The 25,218-nt window shown below is 33.9% G+C and overlaps 1 protein-coding gene across 31 annotated transcripts in view; it reads right to left on the bottom strand.

The window, feature by feature from the left end:
- Window positions 1-25,218, bottom strand: part of LOC106083996 (protein muscleblind) — a 913,910-nt gene that overhangs the window by 62,655 nt on the left and 826,037 nt on the right. For 19 of the 31 annotated variants that reach the window (XM_059368557.1, XM_059368560.1, XM_059368562.1 and 16 more), the window contains one exon: window positions 18,975-23,756. In XM_059368557.1, the coding sequence (XP_059224540.1) occupies window positions 21,150-23,756 (2,607 nt within the window). In that variant the 3' untranslated portion in view covers window positions 18,975-21,149. Of the gene's footprint in view, window positions 1-18,974; window positions 23,757-25,218 lie in introns of those variants that run through there. The other 12 variants (XR_009398299.1, XR_009398300.1, XR_009398301.1 and 9 more) reach the window with 3 other exon arrangements.

The following is a 25,218-nucleotide window of genomic DNA, read 5'->3' as shown; positions in this document are numbered from 1 at the left end:
GTGGAGGGTATAATAACAAGTAAAAACGTAGTTAGTTCGGCTGGTGTCGAATCTTGGGAACAGCAGCACCAGAATTATGGTAAGATTTCCACATTTGAGCTTACTTGAAGGCCATATGTGTACCTGACGCACCAAATTTCTGCCAAATCAGTCATAAATTTAAGCTTATAGGGGCCGTAGAAAACTAATCGGAAGATAGGTTTGTAGACCGATTTGGACCATACTTGGTACGATTGTTTTGTATCGTAGTAGATCAGCCAGATCGAATAAAATTTACGGCTTCGAGAGGCTCAAGATATCAAATCGGCGGATCGGTTTCTATGAGATCTGTATCAGGTTATACACCGATTTGGATCATGTTGTTGTGGAGGTGGCGATTTTCGTCATGTTACGGTAGGTGAGCAAGCTCGTTATGATCCAAAGACCGATCGCCGCAGAAACAGGGTGAACACTAGTTATTTGAGGCGCCAATAAACCACCTTGTCATATCGAGCATCATGGGCACTCAGTTTTTGTGCAAGAGCCGGTGCCGCCCGTCCTCTACGTCTCCCTTCTTTCTAACAATTTTTAATTGAAATTTCTTTGAGTGTTAACCTATATTGAGCCCAGGGTTTTTGTGGGTATTGGCTCACTTACTCAGTCCTTTGACCCGTATCAGGTGCAACTGGCTCTGAGAGACTCGACAAATCACTTTTAAACCGTCTTTTGCAGATATATTATCTGTGGGAAAGCCGTTAGGATCTTGGAAATTATATATGACCAGACCAGGCTCAAAAATTGGTCATAGGCTCAAAAAAAGTGTAGTTGGTGCGATGTACCACGCCTACTAGAACGGTCCAAACTATCCTGCATGGCAAGTACATAAATATATGAATTGGGTAAGAGGCAGCTCTTGCAATGGCAACTAGATGCGAAAATGGAATTTATACTACCTATGGTAGGTTTTACCTCATATAAAATATATTTGGTAATTAAATACAAAGATTTTCACAAACTTTTAAATATCAGGCAATAATAAAATTGTAAATTTAAGTATCATATGGCGTATGACTGATTTTATTTAAATAACATCATTTTGTCCATCCCCGCGTATTAGTAATATATATATATGTTCTCTGTGGCGTATGATAAATATCATTAAACGAAAACTACCAAATTTCCCAATTAAACCAAACAAACCTACAAAACCTTCTCCTTTGTGCCTTCAATCTCAAATATATACATATGAAAAACATTTCAATTAAAACAAATAAATAAATAAAATATATAAATGAATAATAAAAACGTACACAGACACATCACAAATCGGACAAATAAAACAAAATACAAATAAACTGAGTGTTTTTGTGGCAAAAACATGAAAAATTATTAGAAAAGTAAATACACAAATAAATTAAATCATCATAAACGAAGTATTTAAACAAATATTCAGTTATAAATTATATTTGAATAAATGAACAGGTATATAAATATGTAGTTTTAAGTAAATATATTCATAGGAAAAAAGCTTACGATCCAGTATCACTTTAGCATACATTCATCAATGAAGGTGGCAAGTAGAGTGGAGTTGGCAGTTGGGTTATGTTTTTTTTTTTGACTCCTACGTAAGGCAACAGTAGTAGAAGAAGTACAAGTAGTACAGTTTTTGATGATGTTTTTTGTATGCCTTTTTTATTTATTTTTTCTCTGCTTACATTCTACAGCCAGTGAGTGCAGCTTACCTTTGATGGTGCAGTTTGGGTTTATTTTACATAATTCATATTTATTAAAACATGCTAAATGACACAAAAATGTTTTTTTTTTGGTTTCGATAATCCTGTAAAAAAAAGCTTTTTTTTTGTGGAAGGTTTCATTTTTTCCAGTTGGTTATATATTTTTTTTTGTTTTTTTTTGCTTTCTTTGCGGCTTGCAGGCTTGCGCCTTTAGGTTTAAGTACACATGCTGTAAAGTAAAAAAAATTACATACTAGATACGAGTACAAACTTCCCCGCTGAATGGATGCAACACTACGGCAAAAGGAAATCCAAAAACAAAACAAGGAAATATAAGCAATTTCAGTTGTTGTTGCTGTATCTGTTTCAATATAAATGTATATTCACTGTGTCCAATGTAACAAACGAATGATGTACCTTAGGTTTAGAAACAGTGGTTAAAAAAAATGCACAGACAGTACAAGAGAAGTAGAACGTAAAGAAGACCTTAAACCTATTGTATGGACTACTCATTCGCTGAAGAGCAGCGCTATGCTAAACAGCCTTCCCCTTGACTAGCGTAAAGAGTTTTGGGAGGTGGGTAATAAAATAACTACTATAATGTCAATATATAACACAGTTTTGAATTTGTAAAATTAAACATTTTTAAAATTAATTAGATTAGTTAAATTGCAGACATCTATAAAAGAGTTTGGCCTTTAACATACATTTATTTTTAAAGTAATTTAATAAATTTTATTATATAGATTGTTCTCTATGTATAATTCCACATTCCATGAAACTTCGGGTAATGCTTAATAAAGTGGTTATTTTTTATGACAACGATATCAAACGTGGAAACTATCTGCACCCTATACAACCCGCATGTTGGGGGCTCCAAAATAACTTAGTGCTCGAAAATAAGAAAAAGATTAATGGATTAGAGAAGAAATATCCTGTCCGTTCTGTTGTTGTTTAAACCAAAAATTTCACAATTTTCATTGGGAAAATTCGCTAAAATCTTTTTTTTTTTCGACAGAAAATTTCATGGTAACTTTTAAGCCTAAACGCTGTAACTCCTTCATTTTTTCGAATTTCGAAAATTTTTTGGCATTCCGCAGTTCGAAGTTCGAAGACGATTCGAACAATAAACAGAATTACTTGAAATTTCACATTTTACTTTTTTCGCATCTTTTTAGCAAAGGCTAACCCCTTAGGAAAATTTTCAATTTTTGATGCAAAAAAATTTTTCGAGTTTAGTATACAGCATTGAAGATTATGGCAAAAAATTCGGTTAAGTGCAACTCCTATGTATTTTCGTCAAAAAACAAGCTCAAAATCGCATAATTAATATCCGAAAAATGCTAAAAAAATCAAAGTGGGTTTGAAATTTCTGTAACATCTTTAGTTTTGTGAATTTCAAAACTCTGAGGACAACGGTGTATTCGTGAAGAAAATCTCTTTCCGTAATGATGCTGGATGAAGCAATACTCAGTTCTATTTCCTTGAAAACTTTAGAATACTGCCTCAAAACCGCATAATTCATACCAAAAAATTCAAAAAAACCAAAGTGAGTTTGCAATAGCTGTAGCTTCCTTAGTTTTGCGAAATTCATGCGAAAGACATTATTGGATTTTTGATGAAAATAGCTTTCTGTAATGGTGCTGGATGAAGCAATACTGTAAAGTTTTCTGTGAAAAACATAGCAAAAACCTATTTTTTTTGGGTGTAAAAATTCAAGGTCGTTTTCAATACCAAAAACGCTGTAACTCCTTCATTTTTTCGAATTTCCAAAATTTTCTAGCATTCCGCAGTTCGAAATTGGAAGACGATTCGAAAAATAAACAGAATTACTTGAAAGTTTACATTGTATTTTTTTTTGCAATTTTTTAGCAAAGGCTAACCCCTTATGAAAATTTTCAGTTTTTGATGCCAGAAAATTTTTCGTTAAGTATACAGTGTTGATGATTATAGCAAAAATTTCGGTTAAGTACAACTCCTATGTTGTTGCTTAAAAACACAAGCTCAAAATCGCATATTTAACATCCGAAAAAACCTAAAAAAATGTATGTTAGTTTGAAAGTGATGTATCTTCGTTAAATTTTCGAACCTTAAGACTTTGAGAATACTGCGAAATTGAGAAAGTTTTAAATGGCCATCCATAATGGTGCCAATTTTTCGAAAGATCTTTTTTGATTTTCGACAGACCTTTTTTCATTTTCGAAAAATGGGCCAAATAAAATACTGTAACTCCTTGTTTTTTTCGAATTTAGAATGTCGTTTGGTTTGTCTGTTTGTGCTTTCTTTTTTCTGTCTTTAAATCTTACTGAGATTAAATTGCTGGATATTGTCCGACTTTAGACCATTGTTTAATGTTTTCTATTCAAAGAACAGCATAGCAAAAAACATTTAAAAGTCAGCAAAAGTGTGCTGTTGCTAGAAGCATTTGACTGGCTATCCGTATCGCGATTTCACCAAGAAATATCCTAAGCGGATGATGTCAAAAGGATCATGGTTCTTTACCTACCATCCCAACTAGAGTAGGTTGTAAAGCACACATCTGAATTTGAACATGGCTCTGTAAGACGACTTGATTAACAAGCGCAATAGCAAACAAATAAAATCTTACTTCCCTTATTCAAATCCAACTTATCCAACGGTGTCAATAGCAAAAAATACAAATAAATATTCTTTCTGATGCTAGTTGAAGCAATAATTCCCAGTTTTCTTTGGAAAATTCGAAAAATCCATTTTTTTTCGACAGAAAAAAATCATAGTCATTTTCTAGGTCGAAAACGCTGTAACTCCTGCAGTTTTTCGAATTTCGCAAATCCAAAACCATTCCGCTATTAGAAATTCATAGAGGAATCATAAAATTAACTGAATGTCTGACAATTTTCATTTTCATATTTTTCGCATTTTTTTTATGAAAATTTTCAATAAATTTTCAAAAATTGTTGAGTTGAGTATACAGAAGTGAAGTTTGTGTCGAAAAAATGTGGTTTATAGCAATCCCTGAGGGGTTTCGCCAAAAAACAAGCTCGAAATCGCATAATTAATAACCAAAAATTTAAAGAAAATCTATGTAAGTTTTGAATAGCTGTAACTATTGGGTTGCCCAAAAAGTAATTGCGGATTTTTTAAAAAAAAATAAATGCATTTTTAATAATACTGAATGAACTTTACTCAAATATACTTTTTTTACACTTTTTTTCTATAGCAAGCTAAAAGTAACAGCTGATAACTGACAGAAGAAAGAATGCAATTACAGAGTCACAAGCTGCGAAAAAATTTGTCAACGCCGACTATATGAAAAATACGCAATTACTTTTTGGACAACCCAATACTTTAGATTTTTGAGCTTCGAAACTTTGAAAACAGCTTTAGACTGGAGAAATAAACCTCTTTTTATAATGGTTCTTATTTGCAAAAAATCTTTTGTAGTTTTGGACGAACAACAAGTGAGAGCGTGATAAGTTCGGCTGGGACGAATCTTATATACCCACCACCATGGATCACATTTGTCGAGTTATTTGCGCAGTATCTCTTTTTAGATTAACAAAGAATGTTGAATAAGAATTGTCATACTATTGAAGCTATATCAAGTTATAGTCCAATTCGGTCCATAAATGAACGAAATGTTGGAGACCATAGTATAATTCAGTGGGTACTATTTTTGTCCATTCAGATAAGAATTGCGCCTTGTAGGGACTCAAGAAGCATAATCGGGAGATCGGTTCAGACCATATTAGACACGTTTGTTGAAGGTCATGGGAGAAGCCGTTGTACAAAATTTCATCTAAATCGGATGAAAATTTCCCCTTCTAGAGATCTATATGAGGTTATAGACCGATTTGAACCATACTTAGCACAATTGTTGAAAGTCATGACTAAACATTTCATGCCAAATTTTAGCTAAATCAGATGAAAATGCGCTCTCTAGTGGTTCATGAAGTCTAGATCCCAGATCGGTTTATATGGCAGCTATATCAGGTTATGGACCGATTTAAATTAAACTTAGCACAGTTGTTGGAAGTTGTAACAAAACACCTCATTCCAAATTTTAGCCAAATCGGATGAGAATTGGCTCAAGAAGTCAAGTTCCAAGATCGGTTTATATGTCAGCTATATCAGATTATGAACCGATTTGAACCAACAACCACAGTTGTTGGAAGTCATAACAAGACAGCTAGTGCCAAATATTAAGAAAATCGTATAAGAATTGCGCCCTCTAGTGGCTCAAGAAGTCAAGATCCAAGATGGGTTTATATGACAGCTATATTAGGTTATACACCGATTTGAACCATATTTAGCACAGTTGTTGGAAGTCATAACAAAACACCTCATGCCAAATTTTAGCCAAATCGGTTAAGAATTGGGCCCTCTAGTGGCTCAAGAGGTCAAGATCCCATATCGGTTTATATGGCACCTATATGAAAATATGGACCAATATGGTCGATATACAATCCCAGTTGAAGGAAGTATTTGTGCACTATATCAAGCGCCTAGCTTTACTCCTTCGAAAGTTAGCATGCTTTCGACAGACAGATGGACGGGCGATAGCACGGACAGACGGACATGGCTAGATCGATTTAAAATGTCACGACGGTCAAGATTATATATCCTTTATGGGGTCTTAGACGAATATTTCGAGGTGTTATAAACGGAATGACAAAATTAGTATACCCTCACCCTATGGTGGAGGGTATAAAAAGCAAATATCATTGTATAATCACTACCTAAAGCCTAATTCGAAAACTATTCGCTTCTAGGTCTGAAACCTATAACGTCCATTTCATGAGCTAAGTAAAACAAACAACATTTGCGATTACAACGTATAGATCCCATGGCATCAAACAACATAAGCAAGCGTTCATTTACATAACCTATAGAAAACACTGAGGGATGCGTATGATTAACTTTAATTGCAATAACGATATGGGTAACACATGGTTAACAAGAACGTAGGTGTGTAGCACAACAGGTTGTTTATAATTTTTAGCCACACAGCTGTTACACACGCTCCATATAGTGTATATAATTGGTCTCAAAACATTTAATAGCAAAATTTTTTTCCAAACAAAAAGAACGATGTTTGCAGCATCAACAACAAATCGCTTAGCTAACATTAGCATTCTTTTTTTTATAAATAATTTAGAACTACAGTATGCGTTTGTTTAAATATAGATGGCATAAGTTTGGCCTAGGTTGCGTATGGTTGATATCAATTACCACTTGACCTATGTTGCGTATGATTATTATTAAAAGCCACTTGGCCTAGCCAAAAAGCATACGCATGGTAAAGTTTAATGATTGGGGGGGTTATATTCACCATTTTAATGTTTAGAATGGTTTTCAAAAGCTATGTTAAAAAATTCACTTTGCAACTAAGTTAAACTAACAATTTTGGTATTTATTAAAAATTAATTGTTTTGCTTTAATTTTGTTCTGTGTATTATATAAAATGCAGATCTGTTTTGCAAGTGCGCCAATATTGTATAAGCCTACTACACTGTACATTTAGTTAAGTCAATTTTTAGTTTATAACTTTTCTGTATTATAGTCATCTCACTAACATGAGTATGTATATGTTTGTAATTATTATTATTTAATATATTTTCATATGTATATATGGCGGCAAATACTTTGTTATATTAAAATAGTTATATATTGACATTATAGTAAAAGGATTTATATAGAGGAAGCTTGCATTATAGAACGTAAACATCACAAAGTGTACCAAAAATTATGGAAATAATGAAAAAGAAAGGCCAAGAAGAAGCTTAAAATTATGATAAATTTTCATATATAAAAAGCACAACATAAGATAGACCGACTTTTATTGAAGGAAATTTCTAAATAGATTTTCCAAATTAAATTTTCAGCTAAAGAAAGTATGAAAAAGACAACTAAAGCCACCAAATATAAAAATTGCGAATAAAAATGGAAAAGAATAGTTTGAAGTTGGGGAAAATGGTATTGGCATGGGTATGGGTAGGGGGGGGGGGGGGGGGGGGGGGAAAGTGGGAATGAAAAGCCGCAATAAACTGTCTACTCAAAGGAAACCATAACAAATGAGAAAATGTGTAAGAGACAAGATTTAGCGAAACATCACCTAGGAGATTTCCTTTTAAGCGGAATTAATGTACGTTTTGGAGTAGTGGGGCGAGGGCGGGGGGGTTGTGATTTTGGATACTAAAACAAGAAACATTTATAACAATTACCGTAGAAGGCAACATATACTGATGCGTATATACTATAAACATACATATATGTGTGACATATATATATTTATAACAATATATAGCCACATACATGTAAATCTATTTTGATTACATATGTGTGTGTGTGTGAAAGAGAGAGAGATAGAAAGAGAAAAAAATCGTGTGTGGGAATTTTTTTTTTTTTTTGGCTTGGATTAATGATTTTTTTTTGTTTTGTTTTATTTCCAGTGATTCAGAGAGACAGCAAGAGAGATTTTTTTTAAGAACCAAAGAAAGAAATACAGACAGAGAGCCATACAACTAGATGATGATTATATGCACACACGCACTTCAAGAAAAGAAATATTTGAAAATATTTCAAAAATTCAAATTAAATTGGAAATAAAGATGGAGGAAAAAAGCATTTGTTTCGATTGTTTCTCTAAGACGTACGAACGAACGAACAACAACGTAAATTCATATAAAAAAAAAACCAAGAAGAAGATGAAGTACTTCAAGTAAAGGTTAGTTCTTAAGTAAAAAAAGCATTTTTGTTGGTTTTACTTTTAAAATCTTTAATAATTATTAATAGATAGATGTTAATAATATCCATAATAATAATAATAATAAATATGTATATATAGTCAAATTTGCTTCGTTTCTTTGTGGTTATGTTCAGCATACATAGTTTTTTTCTATATATTTTTTTTTCTTTTTACTCAATATTTCATTATAGACACAATTTGCATATTGTATTTTTTTTTTTTTTTTTTTAATTGTTAGTACTTTTTCCTTCAATCTATTAATTTTTTTCTTCAATTTAGTTAATTTCAATATTGAGTTTTGCGAAATATCATATTAAATCAATTTAATGTTGCTGTTTAGGTTTTTTGCGTTTTTTCTCTTTTCTCAAAAATAGTGTTGCTAGTTCAAGTGTAAGTAGTGTGGTAATATTTAATTATTTCATATATATGCATGTATGTATGTATATATAAATGTATATTCAATAAACTTATGTTTTAAGTTCGTTTTTAAAACAAACATGCAAAGAGTTGTTTTTTTGTATTTATTCAAGTTAAAACTTTGTTCATTATCTTTGTGTTTCATTTCTTAGACAAATTTGTGAAAGTGGCAAAAAGGTTTGCATCGAAACGTTTTCTAAATAATCATTTCTAATGTATCATTCAAAATGAATAGGAAAAAAAATGATGAAAACTATGATCGTTAAACTTTAAATAATAAAAGAAAAATCTAATTAAATTATAAGAACCTAACGTTAAACAGGAGTTTATACGAAAACTTTTAAAATTTGCAATAACTCTTCCATTATTTCTTTTATCTATTGACCAAAAATGTCTCAGTGTATGTAATTGAAATTCAAAGTCTTTATTTCCTATCAAACATTACATTAAAATTTTTTCGTACCTATGAGTGATGGCCGATTATAGTTTAACACAATACAGAAGGGCCTGCCTTTAATAGCAAAATTCAAATGATTTTCGATCTTATGTACGCCTTACGCAATTTTTTATCTAAAGATTCTAATACTGGAATATGATGAAAATGTCTACGCAAGTTTTGTAAAACGAATATCTCTACGACTATTAGAGATATTTGGCACAGGATTTCGTAGGGAAGGACTAAATCTTAAGGCCCAGAATCTCTAGGCCCTAAAATTTTGCTATCATACAGGATTCACTGAATAAGGTTGCCTAAAGCAATCAGCTGACATAAAATTTTTGAATTTTTGACAGTACTCTGTACTGATTGAGCCATGCATATCTCTGATTGGGTCATGCAATTCTTTGGGGAGAAGTTTGCTACTCAAACGTGTATCGGACAACCCTCATTAATAAGGGAGAAGTTTGCACCTGATCCTTAACAAAATTCGCATTTGGCAGTCCGAACAAAATTTTGTAGGTCCGAGGTGACTAACTTTGTAAATCCACCCATGGGTCTCGGGCCGTTTAGGCGCTGATATTTTGCAAGTAATCTAGTTAACAAATGGTTGTTTAAATGAGTACTTCATGTTTCATATTGCAGCCAAATCGCGCATAAATACAGAGATTCAACTACTCGAAGTGGGCGTCTGTCCTAAAGGGTAGCTTCATTGAACTATGGACCTTTAAAGGCGGTATTTTGTATGCCAACCGTCAAGGGTATTTTGACCTCCATTAAAAGATTTTTGCCTTTAATAATGAGACGTAAAGTTAAGGTTGGATGACTTGGGGATGTTGGAAGCCAAGCAATGGTTCTGAATGGTTTTATCTTGGCAACATTCAGGGTTCCTTCATCTCAAATGTGGACATAAACCTCCCCACGGTGTTACCTGGGTAGTTATCTTTATAATTCGTAAAAGGTAGTGAGCTCATATGTGCCACGAGTTCACCCGAAGAACGATCAAAATATGGTTTGGGGCTTCGGGTTAGTAGAGAATACTTTGAAAAGACGAAAAACGATTGGAAACGTATACCGCCTATGTTGATGACCCCCGCAAATGTTTTAAGGATCATGACTTGCGTATCTGCACCTGGAATGTCCGAACTCTTCATAGAGAGGGGGCAGTATCGGAAATGGCAAATGTATTGAAGATGTGCAGGGCAGACAATACCTCCCTACAGGGAGTGTGGTGGCTGTGGTTAGTAGGTGACTGAAAAGTGTTGTCTCCAGGTTTACTCCAGTGGATGAGAGGCTAGCCACAATCTGCATAAAGGCCACATTCTTCAACATCATCCTTATTTGTGCCTATACCCCAAGGGTAGAGAAAGACGAACAGACCAAGAACATTTTCTATGAGCGCCTAGAAAGAAAATATGACCGTTGTGCCACTCGATTAAAGCATGAGAAACCAAATAGATGATGTTGTAAAGGACGAAAGGCATTTAACCAAGTATTAGATATACAATCGATCTTTGTTGCACCAAAGGTTGGCTCACGCCTTAGAGTAAGGAGAAACGTAGGATTTGACACTGCACGGAAACTGGAAATCGAAAAGCTGCAAACACAACAGGTGCCAATGGCATACTCCACTCGGAAGACCCAATTGCTTGAGGAAAGCGCTCCCTGTCAATCAAATCGATGGCTTTGGTACAGGCGCATACTCCTGCAGAGACAAAGTAGAAAAATTGATGCAGATAGTGTGATGAGGATACGAAAAGAACACTTTCCCCAGCTGCTGGTATAAGGCAGTAGAAGCAGATGGGTTGCCGGCTGAACTTTTTAAGACCGGACTTGACACGCTGCCAAAACGTATGCATCAGCTTATCTGCGCAATTTTTCAAAACGAGGCCCATGTAGCAGTAATCCGGTTGAAAAACAATAAGGCAGCAGAAGCAGATGGGTTGCCGGCTGAACTATCTAAGACCGGATGCGACGCGCTGACAAAACGTATACATCAGCTCGTCTGCCCCATTTTTCAGAACGAGGTCCACGTAGCAGTAACCGGTTGAAAAACAATAAGGCAGCAGGAGCCGATGGGCTGCTGTCTGAACTAAACCATGGATTCCGCTAAAAAATTATACAAAATAATTTTGGTTGAAGGGCATAATTTTATTCTACATACAAAAATTCGGTTAAACCATCGAATATTAAAACTTCTTGGAACCGAACAAGGATAATCAAGAGACCGGTTTATGTGGGAGCCATATGAGGTTATAGAATGATTTAGGCCGCACATGGTGAAGTTGTTAAAAAACGTAAAAGAACACCGCATGCAAAATTTCAACCAAATCGGACAAAAATTGCGGCTTGTATGGGCTCAAGTCAAATAGTGAGATCGGTTCATATGGGAGCTATATCAGGTTATAGAGCGATGTGGACCGCACTTAGCACAGTTGTTAAAAGTCATAACAAAACACTTTGTGCAAAACTTTAGCCTAAACGGACAAAAATTCTGCCTTCCAGAGGCTTAAGAAGTCAAATCGGGAGATTTATTTATATGGGAGCTATATCAGGTTATAGACAGATTAGGATTGTATTTGGCGCTGTTGTCGGAGGACTTAACAGAACACCACAAGCAAAACTTTAGCCAAATCGGACAAAAATCGCAGTGTTCAAGAATTCAAATCAGGAGATCGGATTATATGAGAGCTATATCATGTTATAGACCGATTTGGACCATACTAGGTGCAATTGTTGGAAGTCTTAACAGAACACCACATGCAAAATTTCTGCCAAATCGAACAAAATTCGAGGCCTGTAAGTGCTCAAGAAGTTAAATTTTTTGTGGGGTCTCAGACGCATATTTCGAGGAGTTACAAACAGAATGACGGAATTAGTATACCCCCATCCTATGGTGGAGGGTATAAAAATAAAATATCCAAAACACTTGCGAACACTAACTTTCCTAGTATTATTGTTTGTTTTTTTTTTTTTAATTTAGTTACGCTTTTTAAGGATGCATTCTAATCGCATTTCAATAAATTTTTGAATTTTTGCAATATTTTTTTTAAATGGTATTTTTTTTTTTAATTTTCCAAAACAACATAACAATAATAAGAATAAATAACAAAGCAAATAAGAAAAAAACAATAAAAGTCATAATGTAAAAAGCTTTAAAAAAGTTAAAATATTATAAAATAAACCAACAAATTGCTTAAAACCATGTAAAAAACAATCATAAAAAATATAAATAATGTCTTTGAAAAAGAAAGCTTTAAATTATATGGGAAACTTTAAAAGTTTAAATTTTTGTTATGAATAAAAAGGCACATTTAAAATAAATTTTATCTTAAAAAGAGAAAACAATTATCAAAACATTTATTTATTGAAGCAAAGACCTAAACCCAATTAGGTAAAAAAGCTTTTTATTCATTTGTGGGTGACAGAGACAAAAGCAATAGCGTTGTAGAAGAACTTTCCAAAACTAAATATATTGGTGAGAGTGAGATAGATAATTACTTTTTTTTTGGTGAAGTGAAATTCGAGAACCAAATTGAGAGTGAGAGAGAGAGAGAAAGTAAGCAACATAAAGTTTAGCAAATACCTCAACCCTAAATCATAAATCATTAACAAAATAGAGAACAATCATAAGAGTGAGAAAGAGCGAAAGCTATGCTTTGTTTGTAGGGTAGAGGGAGACACAGGAGGACTAATCGAAAAATAAATACCAATTCAGTTTCTTGTTTTTTACACAAACTAAGGGTTTTCAATATATTTTGAACAAAAATTATTATTGATAGTTTTTTTTTTTTTTTGTAACAAAGAAAACATTAGGGTTTACAATTAAAAACTAACAAAAAATTAATAACACAATGAATAAAGTAATCATTAAAAGTAAACTATGATATATAGGTTACTAAAAAACAAAAGGAAGATGATAAACAATCATAATAATAATAAAAAAAAATTAAATTAAATAATAAATTGTTTCAAATTTAAACACAATTTAGAGATTAATACAGCACAAATAGGTAGGTGTACGTACATTACAAGACTTATAATTAAGATTTTATGATTTTTTATGAATTATTTTTGTTTTTTTTTTCTTTTCTTTTTTAAGTATGCCATTGCTGGTGTTTGAGAAATTCAACAAAAATTAAAACAACCAAGATTTTAAAACAAAAAATTATAGAAAAAAAAATTACATATAGTAATTTTGCTGCCAAGTAGTGTTTTTCATTCATCTTTGCATTTTAAATACAGAAAATTTAGATTTTTTTTTTTACAATTCAATTGTTTACATATTAGCATAAAGTTTTAAGTTTAAAGAATATATAAGTAATTTCAAAGTTTTTGTTTTCAATAATAATAATAATTTAGATTGTTTTTTTTTAACAAGTGGAGGGACTTGGAGTAATGTTAAGCTTAGGGCTGGGGCTAAGAGGGGCTAATTGTGTAAATAGTGTCTAATGGTGTTGATGGCATGAAGTGTATTGAATGTAGTATGTCAAATTAAGTAGTTTTTAAAAGATGTCACATATATGTTGTATACTATATGAAGTAAATATTTCCTTAAGCAAAAACTCAAAAATGAGGCTAATTTCTTGTAGACCTATGCTATAGGTAAGTTAGAGAGCCAAAAGAAAAATTGAAAAAAAAAATAATATACTAAACAAAACTCATAAAGTGAGGTGTGAAAAATTTGTTTTTATTATAAAATTGGCAAACATTGAGTAAAAACAAATATAATTTTAAAACAATTACAAATAGATAAAAAGCGAGATCTAACATAACAACAGTACTGAAAAAAAATAGTAATTATAATCCTATGCTGGCTCATAGGTTTGATAAATACAAAACTCATAAACAAAAAAGGAGGAAAAAAATACACAAAAAAAAAACTAAATCTCAAAACTAAATTACAATAATTTCAAAGTTGGATTTTCCTTAAAAGTTGTTCTATACATTTTCGTTGTCTAAGTGTAAACATTTCCATAAACTCTTACTGTATAATAATTGGTAAGAGTGTTGCTATAAGTCATAGTTGTACAAATAAAGTCAAGGCTATACAAATATCAATGTAATAGTTAAGGGTAGACAGCGAGCGAGACACAGACAACAGTTAATTTTGTAGAGACAGAGAAATATGGGTGGGGGGATGGGGGGAAAATAACAATACGGAACAATAGAGAACATTACAACAGTTTCAATGCAGAGAGCTTTTGTTGATCTGGCTTCAAAAAAAAAAGCTTTAAGCTTTTCTTGAAATATTTAAATATATGGTATTAATAAATTATAATCATTATATCTTAGGTTATATTGTATTTTATTGTATTTGTAATATTAAGCACATAGAGAGAGAGAGAGAGAGAGTATGAGCAGCTTTTAAGCTAATTAAGGGCATTACTACACAAGCTTCAAAGCTTTGTCTCCTCTATATATATATGTATATGTATATATGGAACAAAGCCAACATTCAACACCAAAAAAAAAAGGAAAAGAGTAAGCTCAACACCTTAGCGCTCTAAGGGATTTTTGCCGAATTTCCACTCATTCTTCCATTCACCATATATATGATTCGTTATTCAAACGTTCAAGCAGTACAGCAAAGAGTTTTTTTTTATTTATTTTAAAATAAAATAAAAAACTTTTGAGTTAGTAGCTAATTTTAGGAACCTAATTCGTTAAGAAGTTAGTAAAATTGTCGTTTCATATTTTTTGCTTGTTTTTGTTTTTTCATAACAACTAAAGCTAACGCAGTACTAAGTCAAGCTTTTGGAGGGTTTTTTCTTTCTAAGTTCTATGATTTATGTTTTTTTTTATTTTGTATGTGTGTTGTTTTATTTCGGGATTTCGGTATTGTGTTGAGAGACATGACAAGTTAAAAGCTATCACAGTACTTCGTTTTTTTTTATAATTATTATGTTCCTTATAACTTTTTATTTATTTTAAAAAAAAATTTTCTTTAAATAATTTTAATCGTTTGTGTTCTATTTAAGTTTTGTGGTTTTCTCCTTCAATAAATAAAAAACATAAAAACCTATGAGTAAAGGAACCTAATTTGTAACTAAATGTCAAGAGCTTTCTTAAAGCTCCAACCATGGCAAAACTCATTCATTCATTCATTCAAAAAAAAAGAAAAACTTAAATACTATTAACATAAATAATCAACATTCTAACTCACTGGTTTCTATATAAAAATGTATATTAAAAAAAAAAAAATTAAGAAAAATTAAATATGGCAAAATTAAGGCATTTATTTTAATATCTAAAATAGCGAGAGTTTGTAAAGGTCTGAGAGAACTAAGAGTCTCAAGGAAAACAAAAGAAACACAAAATGCCAAACCCTTCTCTATATATCTTTATCATAATTTCTATTTAATTTTTCCTTTAAATCTTTTGTTGTTCTAATCTATAACAGTTTCAAAACAAGCAAAGCCACTTGAGGTTTCAATAAATAAACAAGCTTTTAAGGTTTGTCTTATTCCTGAGGTTCCAATTCGTAAATCCATAAATTTTGGGCAAAGCTTAAGACGAAATATTAAAATTTAAAAATTACAGAATAAAAGCACTTCTCAATTTTTTTTGGATTTTTTGAAATACTTCCTTTTCAATGCTGCGGAATCCATGAAATTTTTTCAACATTCATAATTATTTTTTTTTTTTAATTCTATAGAAAGATTTTATATGAAACAGTTACAACGATTTCCCTATAAACAATATAATTAAATCAATAAAACCAGCAAATGCTTTTTGATTATCTAGAAAACAAATTTAAGCCATTTTTTTTGTGACATAAAATAATTAAAAGTTTAATTAGGTAAAATACCTTTCTTAAAAAATTTGTTAAATTTCTGAAGTATAAGTACATCAATGGCACATATCAATGATTACCAATGCGAAAGTCTTCTGCCAGATGTCGCCCTTAATTATATACGTAAGTTGCTTTTCAAAGGCTGGATACAGGAATAGAGAGTTTGTTGAGCATATTAAACAAAAACAAATCTTTCGAAACGAGATTAGTGATCGAAGAATTTTCTCTGTGCAATGGAAAAGCAGAGCCATATGATACAACAACACCAATCAAAGATTGACGCGTTTCGACCACTTGGTTAAGGAAGATAATCTTCGGACTCTTTTGGAACAGCTAGCGGACAATGTGTCGAGTTTGGTTTATGTGATATATATATCATAGAGGCAATGAATTCGATATAATTACAACCTACTAACGTTCGGCCCTTGATGCCTTCACACCTAAAATGGTCCGAAGATGATCTTCCTTTGCAAAGAGATCGCAACGCGTCACACTATGGTTGCTGTTGTTGTATCTTGTGGCTTTACTTTTCCATTGCACAGAAAAAACTCTTCAATCATTAAGCTCTTCTCGAAAGAGAAATAGAAAGGAAACTTCGAAAATATATTGATCTGGCTTAAAATTGATTTTTAATGAAGATGGAAGGACAAAGTTTTAAATATACCTAACAAAAAAACTTTAAAGAATGCTTTAACAAATAGCTCAAATTCTAGTTCAGGGTCATTTAAATAAAATTAAAGCATATGAAGTTATTGTAAGTACAAACATCTACGGCCGTATTCACAAAACCTAATGAAGCTTTAAAATAGGTTTACTTTGCGTTTCTTTAAAGGAAATCTGTCAAATAAACCTATTTCATATCTACAATAAGTTTTGTGAACACCCGTGCTATAGTTTAAGCAATCATTGATTTCAATGAAAATAATACGTGGGAAGCGCAAATAACATAGGCGTTATGAAACTAGAAACATTTGACTGATTTTAGAAAAATTTGAGCGCGACATCGGGAATAGAGCTGGCAAAATATCAATGTCACTATAAATATTTAATTTTTTGACTCAATATTGATTGTTATTTTTCCGATCGATACTATCGCAAAACTTAGATTTTTTGCAAAACTCAACAAAAATAAGCAATCCGACATTGAATATATCCTTTAAGGTACATTGCGCCTATAGAGGGCGCAGTTTTCACCCGATTAGACTAACATCTTGCGCAATGATTTCTCTCATAACTTCCAAATAACTTTATTAACCTTGGTTTTATTTGGTCTGTGCATTGATATTGGTTCTATATGAGATCGATAGGAGATGAATCACCTGATTTTTAATTCTCTTTTTTGTTTGAAATATAGGCGATGGGATAAGGGCGCTCCGGTAGCCGAATTGGTAGCGTGCTTGGATTACCAGTGCAGGGGTCGTGGGTTCGATTCCCACCAGAAGCCTTGGTCTGTCGCTATTGTGGTATCACAATGGTCTTAAAATTGTCTAAGTGTGTCTGTAAAGGATTGCCACTATAGATATTTATTATTAAAACTATCGACAATATCGAATGTTGCAATTAGCGATAGTTTGCCAGCTCTAATCTGAAAACGAAAGATTTTATAAATTTTTTTAAGAAAATTTGCTTAAAATTGATGCTGAAGTTCAATGTTGTTAGTTTAGCTAAATCGAATCGAAAATGATTCTGAGTCGATCGGTATACTTATCAAAGACGTATCTCTCTTCCTTTTGGGTGTTAGAAACAAATGCACTAAGTTATGATACCATGTACCTACACCACTGTGGTACAGGGTATTATAACTTAATGCTCTAACATCCAGAAGGAAGAGAGATAAACCCATTGAAAAGTATACTGATCGACTCAGAATCATTTTCTGATTTAGCGTCTGTCTGTCCGTATAAGGTGTTTGACCGCCATCTATCGGAGAGCTTTTCAGAGACATTACAAATTTACAATATCTATAGTTGAGACAAACCATTTTTCTTGCAAAGCTCCAACAGATGAAGCCCAAATGTTTTAGTTTTCAACATGTAGCAGAAATTAATTAACGATTTAACTATAGAGCTTTTTCAAACAAAATCAATTGACCATAGCCAAAGGAATGGATACACTGCTCAGAATGTGTTCAAAACAAACTTTAACAGATGGGGAAAGATCTATAGCGCAGGCATAATATCCGAGTGCGTATATACCACAGGCGATCACAATGGTTTGAGGCATGGCATTTGATTTAGTTGAATAGTTTATACCTATATTTATCTATGCAAACACATCTGTATTCTAAGCTTAAAGCCTTAAAAGCTTTTTTAAATCTTAATTGCTTTAAAAGCTTTAATGTTTGAAAATGTTTTGTTAAGCTTTTAAAAAGCTTTATTCATAATTTTAGGGAAAACCCCTTTTAAAACTTTGTAGAGCTTTATTGGACTTTTTAAGCTTCTAGAAAGCATTATTAAATAATGTACGCATGTTATTGTTGATGTCAAAAAGGTAGTGGCCTTCCATAACAATGGATTATTAAAAATGAGTATAACCCATTTTTATAAATAAGCTCAAACTAAACTAAAGCTTGAAAAGCAGTTTAAAAGCAATTTAAAACTTTTTCGATTTTGTACCTTGATATATATTAAATGGCTTTTAACTGATTGCAAGTTTATCAAAGATAATTTTTGTAAAAATTAATAGTTCAAAAATGTCAAAAGCTTCATAAAGATGTCGCTATTACCAAGCATTAACTCTGGTATTTAAAAAACCTAATGTAGATGTGAAATAGGTTTGTTTGACAGATTTCCTATATAGAACTGCCAAATAAGCCTATTTTAAGATTTCATTAAGTTTTGTGAATACGGCCGTTATAGTTTTTGGATAAATTAGGTTATTGCTATGGCAAAGGCAGATCCTATGAGCTAAATGACTTCACAAGGCACAAAGAATTATGAAAAAATCGACGAAATAAGAATAAAATTAAAATTTTTAAAGAAAATAAATTTGTATCGAAACAATATTGAATTCGTTGGGAAAATCAAAGTGAAGCCACCAGTTTTTGAACAAAACCGGTAATTTTTAGCAAAAAAAAAATTATCTTCATAAAATTCATAAAATGAGAAAAAGACCCTCAACAACGTATGAAAATTCTTCTTATATTAGGATTTAATGGCAAAAAATAAAACATCTTATGTTATTTTGCATAAAAGTGCGCTATGTAATCAGAACTTGCATTCATGGATTCCACAAGATAATAAACTGAGAGAAATATTCCACCAACAAAAGCTTCATAAATTAGAGACAAATATTTCAGCGACAAAAGCTTCATAAATTAGAGCTTTTTGGAGAACAATATCAAGATTGTTTGTCTATAGTTTTGAAGAGAATTTCTCTACTTTCCTATGATTATCTGCAAAGCTTTAAAATATAATAAACTAAAATTGAAGGATTTTGTATTGAATAATCGTATAACAAATTGCAAGATACAATAGAGCTTTTACTATTGAAGCAAAACACCAAATATAACTGCAAGCTTTTAAAGTGCAAAATAAACTAGCTCTATGATAAATGAGTATTTGAAAGCATTTTTGTGAATTATTAGTAAAGGAATAGCTATAATGACTATTTTTATGCTAAAAAATAAGGAGTATTTTTTTATTACAGATTTAAGGTTTTCAAAGAAGGTGCTTTGGATGGTCATTACCCTGAGTGGAAGTAAAAATTTTAACTCATTGAAAAATCCCAAAAAATATGATGTTTTATTTATGGGAGAGCATTTTTAGGAAACTTTTATGAACAACAAAAAGAAAGATTAATGCATTTACAAATTTTTTTGTAAGGAATTTTCTTGGTTTTATGGAACTCCAATAAAATATTGAAATCAGGGCTGCGGAGTCTAGCACTCGACTCCGACCCTGGGTTGGAGTCTTAGACGAAGTCGGAGTATTAAGCCGGAGTCGGAGAGCGGTTCGAAGTCGGGGCTAATGTGCTCTACTTCGAACCAAACTACCACTCCGGCTCAATAGTCCTACTCAGACTTCGACTCCGACCTTAAAAACTCGACTTCGGTCGACTCCGCAGCCCTGATTGAAAGTATGTTGTTTTTTTCTTAAAGAACTGATAGGATTTATTGTTGAGAAATTTCTGAAATTTGTTTCAAAAAAGCTTTTTTTGTATAATTGAAATTTTTTGATAGAAGGTAAGAAAATGTTGGTTATATAGATGGGAAATATTTTAAGAAAAAAAAAACTTCTTCAAATGAAGGATAAATTAAAAAGTCATATTAAATGGTATATCGGCAACTAGAATTTATATGATTCTCTTAGAATCTCTATAAATAAGATTTCTATCAATTAAAAATTTATTTGAGAGCATTTTCAAATGAAGAGCTTTAAAATATTACAAGGGTTATTTAATTTTCCTGCATAAATTTTAAGGAATTATCTTGGAACCTCTTGGTGTAATTTAAAAGCCTGATAAAAGCATGATCCGTTGTTATTTTAAAAAATAATTTAGATATAATTAAAATTTTCTATAAGCTATAGAGAGCAAAGACAATTTCCATATGTTATTCCATATAAGAAACCCTACAAGTGGCTTAAATTGAAACTGGGCTTGGTGGGACTGTTGGGAGGAAAAGTAGACCCAAATTGTTTTTTTGACTAATAAAAACAAAAATATCAAAAAAAAAAAAAACAAAAAAAATAATAAACACTTGCTGTTTGTTTACTTTTTCATTGGGTTTTTCGTGATTTTCTTTTCCTGGAAACTTAGGCACAATTTGTTTCGTTACTATTACATTTTTCCTAATCAAAATGAAAAGAGAAAAACATTCTTAAACATTTATTTTAAGTACATTAACTTAATGGTTATTAAAAGGGAAAACTTTTTCGTAGTCTAAGCTCGTCAAAAAAAAGCCATTTGGCTTTCGAGAAAGTCCTTTGAGCGTCCTTTGAGAAAAGTCTTCAAAATGGTCAAAGTGAAAAAGCTTTTTTGCCATTCGTTTTAAGTGCAAAAAAAAGCTTTAATTCGTTTGCCTGCTGGCCCCATGACCTTCGAGAGTCTTCGGAATCCAACTTAAGAGGTCTTCATCTTTTTGAAGGGATTCAGGACTAGCGCGCTGCTGGAACCGGCAGGATTGGCTGCTGTTGCGGCTGCAGCTGCATATTGGGCGGCGGAGGCTGCATGAGTCATGCCAGCTGGTAGGGCGGTGGCAGCTGTTGGCATAGCTCCCATAGCGGCGAACGCTGGGTAGCCGGGCATCATGCTAGGAAAGAAATAGGCAGCTTGTTGTTGCTGCTGCTGTTGTTGTTGTTGTTGCTGTTGTTGCAGGGCAGCAGCAGCATATTGAGGATGGGCGGCATATTGGGCTTGGGCGGCATACTGTGTCTGGGCGGCATATTGTGACTGGGCAGCTTGGGCCGCTTGCAAGGTCATCGGCTGCCCGCGCATTAGAGCGGCGTTTTGGGCGGCCTGCATATAGCTAGCAGCAGCAGCAGCGGCCGAAGCAGCCGCTGTGGGAGGCCGTTGTAAAAGAGCAGCCGCACTAGCGGTAGCAGCAGCAGGATTTGCACTATGCACCGGTGTACTCACTTGTGAAACTAACCCCGCCGGGCTGGACAAGCTATTCAGCGAACGCATTTGTGCGGCCGCTTGCTGTTGTGCAGCATGGGCCTGCATAAAGGCAGCGTGTTGGGCCATTATCGAAGGAGAGGGCACTGCTGTATTATGAGCTGCCGCCGCTGTCATATAGCTTTTATTCAAGGTCATGCTTGGGTAGGCGGCCGGAGCTGGGGCCGCTGTCAAAGGCTTGCCTGTCAGCGAATTGGCATTGGCATTGGCCACCTTGACAGCATTGGCATAGTTCTTCTGAGCCACTTCTTTGGCCAGAGCAGCGGCATCGGCATAATAGCCGCTGGCACTGCTCGAGACAGGATAGCCGGCACTATAACCATAGGCGGTGGCTGTGGTATACGAAGGTACTGTGATAGCCTGGGGTACGGTGGATGTTATGGTGGAAACTGGCAAAGAGTTGGCATAGCTGCTCATAGCCGAGGCGTAATGCGATGAAGCCGACGAAGTAGCTGCAGCTGCTGCAGCCGCCGCTGCTGCAGCGTTATATGACTGATACAAACGTTGCATATTCTGTTGGGCCTGATAGGCATTGGTTACCACCGACGAGGTGGCTGGCAAGGGAGGCGTAGGTAAAATGCCTGTAGATTGTGTGGCAATGCTCGAATTCGAGCCATAACCATTGTGCAAGGAGGTTGAAATGGAGGCGGACCCATTTGGGGTCAACGAATCATGGTGACCATTCAAGTCCCTTTTAGAGGGCGAAATGGAGGAGAGTGAAGAATTGCTGGCGCCATTCATGTGCATGGAGGAGCTACGAGCAAAACTAACTTGGGTATTGGCGGATGCAGTGGCCACAGAGTTGACTGTAGTAATGCCCTCATTGAACTTATTGCTACTCTGAGTTTCATTTTCATTGAGTGTCGAGGCTTTGCTCTCATTAACTGGCATATCCTGATCGCAGGCCTCGACCCCAGATGAGCTACTGTGCTGACTGTTGTAATAGCCCTCTAATGGTGTTGAGGGAGGTGAATGGCCTGAGGCCTTAGAATCTACGGTGGCAGAGCCAGTGGTCTCTGAGGGATCATTAGAATCAGAGGCATCTGTTGATGCATTATTGGTGTTGGTGGTTGTGGTGGTGGTAGGACTACTTGGATGGTAGGGGCTTGACTTATGACTAGGGCTATTGTTTAAATTATTATTAATATACGATAGACAATTATTATTGTTGTTGCTGTTGCTGTTATTATTATTATTATTACTAATATTGTTGTTGTTCTCACTATTACTGTTCTTGTTGCTGTTGTTGTTGTTACTACTACAATTGTTGTTGTCATAATTGTTAATGCTAGCATTATTAAAGGTCAAATTACTATTTTTGTTACTACTACTAGCAGTAGTTGTCGTTGTTGTTGTTGTTGTTGCATTTATAGCATTTGTGTTTGCCGACATTTCTGACACTGCACTATAACTAGAATTACTAATATCAGTGTTGGTGTTGTTGTTGTTGTTGGTGGTAGTGGTGGTGGTGTTGTGATTAATGGACAACTGGGATTGGATTGGTGGTGGTGGTGGAGGGATATTGGTGTTGGTATTTAAAATAGTGTTTGTGTTGTTGTTCTGGTTGTGTGTCTGGGCGGAAGAGGATGCGGATGATGGTGTATTGGATGGGTTTTGTAAATACAGCTGTTGTTGTTGTTGTAGTTGGTGTAACTGTTGTTGTTGTTGTTGGTGGTGGTGGTGGTGGTGGTGATGGGGTTGTGTTAAATTAGCACCTAATAATGGTGTTGTCGATGCTGTATTTGTTGTTGTATTTGATATTGGTGTTGCTGTAGCAGCAGCACTAGCAACATTAGCAGCAGTAGTAGTAGTAGAATTACAATTGATAATATTGGTAGTAGTAATAGTAGTAGTATTACAATTGGTAGTAGTAGTAGTAGTAGGAGCAGTAGTAGAAGAGCTTGTGCTATTTTGAGTTGGATACTCACATGAGACTGGTACAAATGGCTGCTGCAATTGCATTAACTGTTGGTATGTGGTCGCACCAGGATACACAGGAATGCCAGATTTTTCAGCAGCAGGACGTTTGATGGGTACCATGCCAGAATAAGCCTATATAGAAAGAAATCAAAAAAAAAAAAAAAATGATAGGCATTAGCAAAGAATATAAAATATTTTATTAAAACCACAAAAAATTTATAAGATTACTTTATGAGTAAAAGTTTTAAACCAAATATAGCCAAAACAAATGTCAAGCTTTTATACAACAAAAAAAAAAAAACTATTTATAAATAAAATTAATACTAAACTATTATTACTCTTTATTGGATTAGCATTGGTAAGTTGAAAGCTTTATTCAATTGCAGTTTATTTTTTGAAAGGATGTGGACCACTAGCGAAAGTGTTGTTTTTTTTACGAAATATATTTGTGGTATTGCTTTGCCAAAATCGGAAACGATGTGTTCTCAATGCAGATGTATAATGCCAAGGACTAAAGAGGAGTAATAGTAAAGCCTAATAAAGAGTGGCCCAGTATGCAAATGCAAATTTGCCAATGAACATTTCATTAAGGAACAGGGGCAAACTTCTCACATATCAATGAGTGATAAGGGACCTCCTTTTTATAGGCTAATTCGAATGGCATTCCGCAGTGCGCCACCTCTTTTTGATTTTTGAATTTTTCATGGCGTTGTATCTCACAAATGTCGCCAGCATTAGGAGGGGATTACCACTTCTGAACATTTTATGATGGTCTCGCCAGGATTTGAAACCAGGCGCTCAGCTTCATAGGCGGACATGCTAACCTCTGCGCTACGGTGGGCTCCCAGTATACTGTCACTTTACTCTTTACGACATTCGGCTATGAAGAGACTAAACTACAATATCTCCATTTCATGAATGAGATCAGCATACAAAATTGTACCATATTCAGATATTCTGGGGTTGAGCCTCCATATTGAATTGGGCAATCGGTTTGTTTGATTAAGAGCATACCTAGTGTGGATATTAGAAGTCATAAAGGAAATCAGCGTGTAAAATTTCAGTTTTGGGATCAAAAATACGTCTGGGGTAGTCTGGCTAAACACTATACCCTAGGTCTATTTAAGGGAGTATTTTTTCATATTGACAAAGGAGTCAGAATCAATTGCAGTAAGTTTCTCAAGAACCTCGACGGCTAGGCGAATGTTATTACAACTTCTCCAACACACGTATGTAAAGAGAGGATGGCATAGGTACTGCCATTGTTTGCTGAACCGCAAGTTAGAAGATTTTGTGAAGCAGACTGGCCCAGCGATTATATGAACTGATGCTATCGCCGTAGCAACTGGGTCTATGGAGTCCCAGATTTGGAATCTTTAAGTTTAAAAAACTCTTTAAATAAATATATGTACAAAGACGTTTGCGGTGCAATGTGGTAAGGCGTACAATAGTGGGATGGATGGAACACAAGTTTAATTCTCTGCAGTTAACAAAATTGTTTGAAATCTTTAGAAAAAACTGCGCGCTAAACGTTGTCAGAATATGGACGCCTGGGTACAGTTCTGAATGTTTAGTACACAAATAACCGTGGTCG

The sequence above is a fragment of the Stomoxys calcitrans genome, chromosome 5, assembly GCF_963082655.1.
Source record: "Stomoxys calcitrans chromosome 5, idStoCalc2.1, whole genome shotgun sequence".
Classification (NCBI taxonomy): Eukaryota; Metazoa; Arthropoda; class Insecta; order Diptera; family Muscidae; genus Stomoxys; species Stomoxys calcitrans.
Note: the sequence above shows the minus strand (reverse complement) of the source record. Positions and strands in the feature narration are given on the sequence as shown.